Source organism: Aegilops tauschii, chromosome 2 (genome assembly GCF_002575655.3).
Source record: "Aegilops tauschii subsp. strangulata cultivar AL8/78 chromosome 2, Aet v6.0, whole genome shotgun sequence".
NCBI lineage: Eukaryota > Viridiplantae > Streptophyta > Magnoliopsida > Poales > Poaceae > Aegilops > Aegilops tauschii.
In genome coordinates, this window is record NC_053036.3 from 580,893,528 (window position 1) to 580,903,562 (window position 10,035).

The 10,035-nt window shown below is 43.6% G+C and overlaps 1 protein-coding gene across 1 annotated transcript; it reads right to left on the reverse strand.

Annotated features, from left to right (window-relative positions):
• Positions 1–426: 426 nt before the first annotated feature.
• LOC109736816 (histone-lysine N-methyltransferase ATXR2) lies at positions 427–5,305 on the reverse strand. The gene is made up of 15 exons (XM_020296029.4): positions 5,099–5,305; positions 4,147–4,222; positions 3,956–4,041; positions 3,548–3,852; positions 3,158–3,270; positions 2,975–3,006; positions 2,441–2,571; positions 1,960–2,047; positions 1,766–1,814; positions 1,620–1,674; positions 1,406–1,475; positions 1,245–1,314; positions 1,055–1,131; positions 903–959; positions 427–798 (listed from the first exon to the last, which is right to left on the reverse strand). The coding sequence occupies exons 1-15, from the start codon at positions 5,198–5,200 to the stop codon at positions 685–687; spliced, it is 1,425 nt and encodes a 474-aa protein (XP_020151618.1). The 5' UTR covers positions 5,201–5,305; the 3' UTR covers positions 427–684.
• Positions 5,306–10,035: the final 4,730 nt, after the last annotated feature.

Genomic DNA, 10,035 nt, shown 5'->3' on the forward strand with positions numbered 1-10,035 from the left:
GAATTTTAAGATATGATGTTGATATACCAGGATTGAAGGGAGCCTGCAAACTGCAAGTGTCTGCTCGAGGGGGCATTCAGCATGTAGACAGCGAACTTCTCAAAATGACGCGGAGTATGTAGCAGCAGGTCAAAAAACCGCTGGTGCTGGAACCCGACGTTGGACGAGGAACGTAGGTGCAGATTACAGCAATTTCAGAATCTGAAATCTGGATTGCAGATTACAGCAATTTCAGAAGAAGAAACCAGCAACCGCTCAAACTCTTGAGTATCTCCATCTTAGATATTCTCCATACTAGCGAAGCCGTGTTTAACCGCAGACGGCTATCAGCATGTTGCAACGACATACGTATTTGAAAACAGAAACAACTTAAACTATTCACAAACTCGGTTTCGTATCTGCTAGAGTACGCGAGTGTTCAGAGTCTTTGTTACCAAAATCTCAAGTGCCAAGAGCTGCAGGTAAGATATTCTGACAGTTTCAGTAGAAGTTTCAGACATGGACAGAGCATAACTAATCCAGTGCCCACTGAAATCAGAATGTCACAGCCTCATCCTTTCTGCATAATCTTACCCTTACATTTTGAACTTGTCAAAAGTACCCAGTAGCATAAACTACAAGCACAATGCCCGCCGACGACTAACAACGACCAAAATTTGCAGCAAGTCCAGCCCGCCTTGCTTCTCAGTTGGGCTTTTCCTCCTGGCACTTGGAGCAGGTACACGTGAACCCGTAGTCCGCGAGCTCCGCCTGCCGCTCCTCGTAGGGAAGTTCTTCGTCGATGTAGGAGATGGTGATCTGCAGCGGTGCAACAGAACGTCAGCAGGTGGAACAGCAGTTTGGCCAGAGATATGATTTTTCTCTCGTTGAACGATTATCACCAGGACTAGAAATGACATTACCTCTTCGTCCTTGCTGATAGGCCCCAGAGCGATTATCACTGCGTGGCCGTCATTATCCTGCGGCGGTAGCTCAACAGCTACTTATCAGCATTGCTGACTGGCAGTTTTGTAGGAAAATGGGTGAATCAGCTGAAGGGTAAAATATACATCACCTCATCCCTTTTAAATGCTTTAGCATTTGGACAGCATGAGTGATTCATACAGCTTTGCAGAGGAAAGAACGCCGTCCCTGACAGCAAAAAATTCACAAGGAAACCACTTTTTCTTAGTGTTGGACAGATAGAAAAAGGCACATAGCAGTACTCTGAAAGGAATAACTTGAGAGGAAGAAGTCGCACATACCATCACAAGGAACTGCATAGTCATCATCTAAAGCATCTAGCAATGGCGCTGTCGCCTTTTCAGCTTCCTCCTGGGGTACATTGCATTTCAGGTTAAGAAAGCCATGTAAGAGCAAGAGTAAACATCTTACATGAAAGAATTAAGGCAACCATCAAAAAAACCTTCTTATCATCTGGAAGATCATCAATGTGTATGAAATAGTCTTCAACAGGCGATGCAACGACCAAATCACTGGAATGAAAAAGGTGGAGGTATGACTGGAGGAGCAACTATTTAGGTCAAATGCAGCACCTGCATTTGCTTCAGGCAGGGAGAAAAACGATGGCAGAGTATATACATTCATCAAAATGAAATAGCGAAAATATATTTACTTACAGATTGTTCAGCTCAAACATGCCAATTATATGGCCATACACCTCAAGGGAAAACACTAGAGCAAAGTTAAGGTAACTCGAATGATAACGATAATTACTCATGGTATGAAAGTTTGAACCAAGTCTTGTGACTGCCGAAAAGGATACATGGTGCACACTCAGCATCGAAGATCGCATCCTTGAGAAGCTGTAGTGACTGCAAAATACAGAAGCCGTTATCAGCCTACCACTGGCTGAAATAAGATCTTGTGAGTAAAACATGGAATCTTTCAATATAAATTTGTCCACTTATTGCGTGTCATCAATGTACAGTTTTTCAAGTAATATGTCGACATAGTTACCGTAAATGCTAGATCCCTTATTTCCTGCCTAAATGAATCTTCATCGGAAGCATCAACATCCTCAGGCAAAGCAACATAATCCCACCATCTGCAATCACAAGATATTTTTGCACAAACTCAGGGTAGTTATAAAGTAGCATTAATTCGGTAGTTCTATGGAGCTCAAAACATATATACCAGTGCACCCAAAACAAGGAAGAAGAAATGACACATCTAACCATAGGTATCCCAGTGTAACCCAAAACAAAGGAGAAAAAAATGACACATCCGGCCATAGGTATCTTATCTTATTGATTGTTACAAATACTGTTACCATCAAATTGTTGCTAACACCGTGAGAAAAGAACCTTCAGAAGTCATGCTTAACATTAGTTGCACAATTAGACAAAACCGCTAATTAGTCCCACTAAGAACAACTGATCATCCCGTAAAAAAACCAAGTGGTTATCAGAAGAGAAGTAATTACTTTGAAGTCCCTTACCTCTTTTTGAAGCCCATGGAAAGTGGTTTCCAGGCTTCCATAAGCAAAGAAAAGTTTGATTCAGCTGATTTGTTTTGGAAGTCGTTCTGTCTTTTGAGTTTCTTGTACCTCAACATGGTGAAAGTGATAGCCTGGCACATAATCAGGAAACCTTAGATGAGTTGCAGTTGGTACACAAGGGAGTGCAGTTATTCTTCTGTTTGTTCTATCTGGTACAATTGATGTAGCTAGTCACTGCCTTGTGCGATAAGGTTCTAAATATGAGAAAATTGCAGTTTGAATATTTTTTTAGACAAACACTAATGGCATTTATATCAACTCAAATTTGACGTCAAAAGCTTTGCAATAGATGCTGGTCTTCCAATGCATAACAAAATAGCTCCCCAAGAATGTTAGAAACTGAGAAAGTAACATGGTCATTTCTGTCAAATTTTGGTGCTTAATTTGACAACCAAGAAGTCAAAATGAACATTTATGTCACCAAAATAAGAAAATAAAAGTTTCCAAACATATTAAAGATTTTCTATCACATACCTTGGCGGCAACCAAGAAAATATCATTGGTTTCTGAAAATAAAGAGTGCGTATTATCAGATAACAGCTTCAGGGCCTCAATCGCAACCATCATTGATCATGAATGAATTGATATAGCATAGATGCAATGAATAATGAACATACCACTATGATGATACAGATTCAAGGGGTACTGCAGGCTTACCATTAGCATGCTCTACAAATTTGTGAAGAGCAGATCTTCGGGGTGGTTCAGTGTTGGGGCCAGCACAGAGCAAAGAATGGTAGGATTCCCAGTCAGAGTCTGCACATGATTGGCTACACAGAAATGAACAAATTAACGTTTTCTCAAACATCTAAAAACAATAACGATTTAAATGCTTTCTTGTAATAAGTTGCTCAATGAACAATGAAAACAGAGTAATATGGTCTATAGATGCAAGTTACTCCTATACATGATGCAATCAGGTTCAAATTTTAACATGATCGACAGTTAGAAAGTATGATGAGAAATTGGATACCAAGCACTTAATAGTCAAAAGATGTATGCCTAAAAAAAGAAAGGTGAAATTGCACAGCTATTATGAAATCAAACCTGCAGTAGCGCTCTTCCTCACATCCTTGACAGGCAATAATTTCTGGTAAAGGGAAGTGGTCTGAGAAAGGCAGTGACACGTCGCCAGTTATAAGTGATTCTATGACCTCTTCTGGCAAAGTAGTACTCTTTTCCTTTGTTACACCAGAAGAGCAAGTGCTTGATCCCACATCACTTCCATGACAGTGCCTCTCACTGCTGCAGCCAATGCTTGAAGCAATGCTTTGAAAATACAGTCTATGTCCAATCTGGAACTCTACAGAACCAATGAAGCGGAAGCAATAACTACACACGACGCAGTCAATCTGCAACAGAACACATAAAATGGATGTAACACTTCAAGGAGGGACAGTTCGCATAAAAAATGAACAAAGAGTGTCACTGGATCAATCTCAATAGCAAGCGCACCTTGTTAAGACTGTGCTGTGCACCAACCAATATTTGATCCTTCAGAATAAGGTCTCCTTCAGCAAAATCCTTGTTTGCACAAACACCTGCAAGAACCCGTCGGTTAATGCATCTTAGCAGTACACAAGCACCATGTTTGCAGGATTGCTAGCCCGTAGGCCACACGGGGAGTATTCATTCAGCAGCGGTACCTTTCCCATGATCGCCTTTGTAGTTGACTCTTATGCCGTCATGTTTCTTGGACTGTATGAGCTCCTCATAGTATTCCTGAAAAATGAGAACATAGTTATGTTGTCGTATGTGAGCCAAAAACCATCAGCAATATTTCATTTAAATGACAGGGGGAGCTGAAAAATAAACATAAAATCCACACCCATAAAAACATAGCATAAGATTTGCTTCTGCAACTTTGTTGGCCTCAACGACTAACCCACCAGCTTATAATTTGTAATTGCCACATGGCAAGGAGCACCTAAGATTATTTCGATCCCATCGTAATATTAACATCACACTGAACTGAATTGATTACACACACTAACAACTACTGGAATGCTAAAAAAAAGAGGCACCTTAGATCTTAAATTTGCACCTCGGTGTAGAAAATACTTAAAGCATAGGGCTAATCTTGCAAACTAATCAAGAAGCACACATTTGGAATCTCATGTTCCTCTGAAACATTAAGATACTCCTATATAAGTAAGATTGAACAAAACCACGAATCACACATTTAAGATAGTTCCATTCTATCATAATCTTAACATCAGAATGAACTGAATTAATTACGCACAGTAATTACTGGAATGCTAAAAAAAGAGGCACCTTGGATCTTAAATTCACACCTCGGTTAATGTTGCAGACTAATTGAGAACCACACATTTCGGCCCTCATGTCTCTACGAAAAAGTAAGATCCTCCTATGTTAGCAGGACTGGATAAAACCAGAAACCGCAAACATCATCACCCAAACAGCGCTCCCTGACCGAAATTCCCGACATTGGCACCACGGAAGAGCCCAATCCGAGCTTTTCCACCGAAAATTCATACGCCGCAACACAACTAGGCACAATTAACAAATCCTCAGGCAGCCAAACGCACCGGACCGAGAACGGGGAGAAGGGGCGGAGGGGAAGGGAGGGGAGAGTACCTGGGCGGACTGGAGAGAAGGGGCGGCGAGGAGCTGGGCGATCTGGGGGGCGAACTCCTTGTCCAGGTCGCACGGGCTGGCGCCGCTGCCGCTCCGAGCCATGCCGCCGGCGTCTGGCTGGTGGTTCCTGCGGCTGCGGCCGCCGCTGGTTGCTGCTGCCCCCCTCTCTTGCAGTTGGCTCCTGGGGTTTTGTGGGTTTTCTACTACTGGTAGGTTTCGTTGGGGCCAAGATTGGCAGCGAAGGCGTAAAGTAGGTTTCGTTGGGGACAAGATTGCTGTTCAGGAAGGAATACGCTTTCCACTGTGGAAAGCGTGATACGCATTCGACATGCGGTGTACTACTTCGGCTGAGAGCGAAGTTTTGGCGGACAGGCTCATTGGAGCCCTTTTTTTTCAAGTTCAAAAAAGATATTTCCAAGTTTTAAAATAAAATCAAGAAAATTATGTGAAAACCTGTACATATTTGTGGCAGATTCATAAACTTTCGTTCAAAATTATTGTGTTCTGCCAGCAACAAAAACATTCTCTGATTGATTTGAACTGCTTCAAAATCTGGATCCAGATACATGATCTGCCAGATGGGTATGGACCTTTGGTAAAACCTTTGGCTGCAAAGGTGGGGGCTCTATGTGAGAATGAAGATGACCCCGGTGACTTTGCTGGGAATTTCTATAGGGCTAGGGTTACCCTGGATGTGAGGAAGCCTCTCAAAAACCATGTCTCCATCGTGAAAAAAGCAGAAAAGGCAGATTTTCAAGGTTAAGTATGAACGCCTTCCGAATTGGTGTGCTGTTTGTGGTATGATTGGTCACTTATATACCGAGCATGGGGACGGTGTTCATGACCCAAAAGCATTGATTTTCACAGAGCTGAGAGCAGCTTGGAGTATGAGGGGAGGAAATAGAGGAGGGGGTCGAACCCAGGAGGCTGTTGAGAACCCCGCAAAAGCAACTTCTCAAGCTGCTGCTATGGATTTAGATAAACGGGTTGTGAATGAGCCTCAGGACGGGGACCTGAACAGAAAGAGGGGAGTGGATGCAAGTCCCTCAGGGCAAGCTCTTCCTAAGAATGTTTTGACTTTGCCAGGGCCGGGGACTGTTCCAGTAAGTCCGCCGCCAAAGCAAGATTTGAAGAGATCGGAGTCAGATAACTCAAATAAGACCGTGGCTGTTACCAATGTGCAGAAGAACGTTTCATCTTTGGCGGGCTCCCCTGAGGAGTGCCGCCGGAATTAATGGATCTCATGAGTTGGAACTGCTGGGGAGGGGGGAATTCCCGGACAGTTCGCGAGCTAGCGACGCTAGTGCAGCCGCATTCCCCCAGGATGGTGTTTTTGTGTGAGACAAGACAAAAAGAAGAGAAAATGAGAAGGTTGAGAGGCCGGCTGGGCCTCAAAGGCTTTACTAGTGTGGACAGCAATGGCCTCAAAGGCTTTACTAGTGTGGACAGCAATCTGTGGAGGGGGGCACCGCACACGGCTAAAATCAACTTGTGTGTCTATGGGGTGCCCCCTCCCCCGTATATAAAGGAGGAGAGGAGGGGGCCGGCCGGCCTCATGGTGCGCCCCCAAGGGGGGATTCCTACTCCTACTAGGAGTAGGTTTCCCCCCTTTCCTAGTCCAAATAGGAGGGGGAAGGAAGGGGAAGAGGGAAAGAAGGAAAGGGGGGCCGGCCCCCTCCCCAATTCGGATTGGGCTTGGGGGCGCGCCCCACCTCTTGGCCGCCTCCTCTCTCTTCCACTAAAGCCCATGTAGGCCCATTAAGCCCCCGGGGGGTTCCGGTAACACCCCCCCCCCCGGTACTCCGGAAAATGCCTGAACTAGTCCGAAACCTTTCCGGTGTCCAAACATAACCTTCCAATATATCAATCTTCATGTGTCGGCCATTTCGAGACTCCTCGTCATGTCCGTGATCACATCCGGGACTCCGAACAACCTTCGGTACATCAAATCACATAAACTCATAATACCAATCGTCATCGAACGTTAAGCGTGCGCGCCCTACGGGTTCGAGAACTATGTAGACATGACCGAGACTCATCTCCGGTCAATAACCAATAGCGGAACCTGGATGCTCACATTGGTTCCTACATATTCTACGAAGATCTTTATCGGTCAAACCGCACAACAACATACGTTGTTCCCTTTGTCATCGGTATGTTACTTGCCCGAGATTCGATCGTCGGTATCACCATACCTAGTTCAATCTCGTTACCGGCAAGTCTCTTTACTCGTTCTGTAATGCATCATCCCATAACTAACTCATTAGTCACATTGCTTGCAAGGCTTATAGTCATGTGCATTACCGAGAGGGCCCAGAGATACCTCTCCGGCAATCGGAGTGACAAATCCTAATCTCGATCTATGCCAACTCAACAAACACCATCGGCGAGACACCTATAGAGCATCTTTATAATCACCCAGTTACGTTGTGACGTTTGATAGCACACTAAGTGTTCCTCCGATATTCGGGAGTTGCATAATCTCATAGTCATAGGAACATGTATAAGTCATGAAGAAAGCAATAGCAACAAACTAAATGATCATAGTGCTAAGCTAACGGATGGGTCTTGTCACTCACATCATTCTCTAATGATGTGATCCGGTTCATCAAATGACAACTCATGTCTATGGCTAGGAAACTTAACCATCTTTGATTAACGGACTAGTCAAGTAGAGGCATACTAGTGACACTCTGTTTGTCTATGTATTCACACATGCATGTACTAAGTTTCCGGTTAATACAATTCTAGCATGAATAATAAACATTTATCATGATATAAGGAAATATAAATAACAACTTTATTATTGCCTCTAGGGCATATTTCCTTCATGGCATAATATGTTCGCTTTCTCCTCGGTGTCCCATGTGGTGTCACCCTGTTCTGATCGCGTGGTTCTTATTCTTAAGGGTGCTCCGGACCCTGGACCGAGTGCAGGACGCCGACGCCAATACGAGATTTTCTGGGAGCGAAGTGGTGAGCTACCCGAGTTGGTGCAGCAAGCAGGGGAGTCGGCGGGATCAATTGGGAACCTTGAACAGCTAAAGTCAGCCCTGAAGAACACCATGTCTACTTTAGGCATATGGAGTAGGAAGAAGTTTGGTAATATCACCCGTGAGCTTGCCAAGTCCAGGTCACAACTCGAGGAATTGATGAATATGAACGCTGATCGTCAGGATATATGGCGAGTAACTAATAGAATAAACGAGTTACTATATCAGGAAGCAGGGGCGGAGCCAGAAAATTTAGCCATTGGGTTCATTTGTTGACTTTGCTGTGAAGATTTGATATAAATTAATTAAGTAAAAACAGGTGTATCCAGTGTTGAAAACACCCACGCAAGATAGGCTACCCCAGCATAATAATTCTGCAAGGAAGCTGGTTGGAACTCAGGATCTCCAGGCCATAGTGGAGAGACTCTACCACTTTGTTAAGTGTAAAATTTAACTTCACATCATCTTACAACAAAGATTATAACATTAAAAATAACTTAATGTCTGGAAATATGATATCACTTATCATATATCATATTACATAAATACCAAAGAGTGCACGACATACATGTTACATGTTATAGCCAGTTCAGGACCAAACGACTTTATAGCTTCAGATAAAGCTTCTCATCTTCCTGTAAGCATTGAAGAAAATGACCATTAATTTCTAATGACTCACTCTCAGTCTTGTCCTTATTGTTATCCCTAAAAACATAGCAGCAATAACAAAAGGTCGTACGCATCTTGTCACTATACTAAGTCAACAACCATATTCATAAAATCATTCCAGATTAAATCTTGGTGAAGCATCTCCAACTCCAATGAAGCTCTAGGAATAATCACAAGTGGTATCCCGTAATGTCTTATGGTTAGATATGTTCGCCTAGTCTCATATTGGTTCTTAGAATTTTTTGATCAGCCGGATTGCTTGCAACATCAGTATCTGATGCACTTTGCCTGAGTCTAACAACTGGACTTGATGTGTCTGTATCGTTATCTATATCTGGAAATTGATTTTTAGTTGAGAAATATCGTTCCACAGTATAGATGAATGAACGTATAAGGGATAAGCAATTAGAAAACTAGGGCAAAAATCAATATTATAGTGCCATACGAGACTAGAGAGGAGATGTGGAGATTGTGATTCATTACCACGAATTTGGATTAGTTCTTGGCCTGTCGCTCAATAGCTGGCATCTGGCGACCAATCCACGACGGAACGCCGAGCAAGAGAGACGAGATTGTTGAGTTATTTTGGGAAGTCATTGAGCGATCAGGAAAGATGAGAGGCGGCTGCCGAGTATTCGTACAGGGAATTGGCGAACGAACAGACCTAGGCACTCTACTTGGGCTTTCGGGCTTTCGATTGGCTAGTACGTGGGTGGGTGGTGGGATCCTGTTTTTATTTCCTTCCTTTTTCTATACGTGTGATCCTGGTTTGATGGGTTCAGCGACGATTTTCTGTTGGGTTCATATCAAAGAAATACTCGTACGCACGTAGGGCTACGGGGAAATCGTTGGGTTCAGCTGAACCCAACGGCTCAACGCTGGCTCCGCCCCTATCAGGAAGAGATGCTATGGCTCCAAAGGTCGAGAATAAATTGGCTGAAAGAGGGGGACAGGAACACGAAATACTTTCAGAGTAAGGCAGTTTGGAGAGCTCGCAAGAATAAAATCCGTGAACTTGTTGATGATAGTGGGGTTGCCCATTCAGACAAGGCGACAATGAGAAAGATGGCTAATTAGTACTTCCAAGGAATGTACACGGCTGATCCGAACCTCATCCACACTCCGGTTTTGAGTCTGTTTGATGCATTGATAACGGATGATGATAATGCTAAGCTATGTGCTCCTTTCAGTGATGAGGAAATTGCGGATGCCCTCTTTCAGATTGGACCGTTGAAGGCCCCGGGTCCGGATGGATTTCCTGCACGTTTTTTTAGC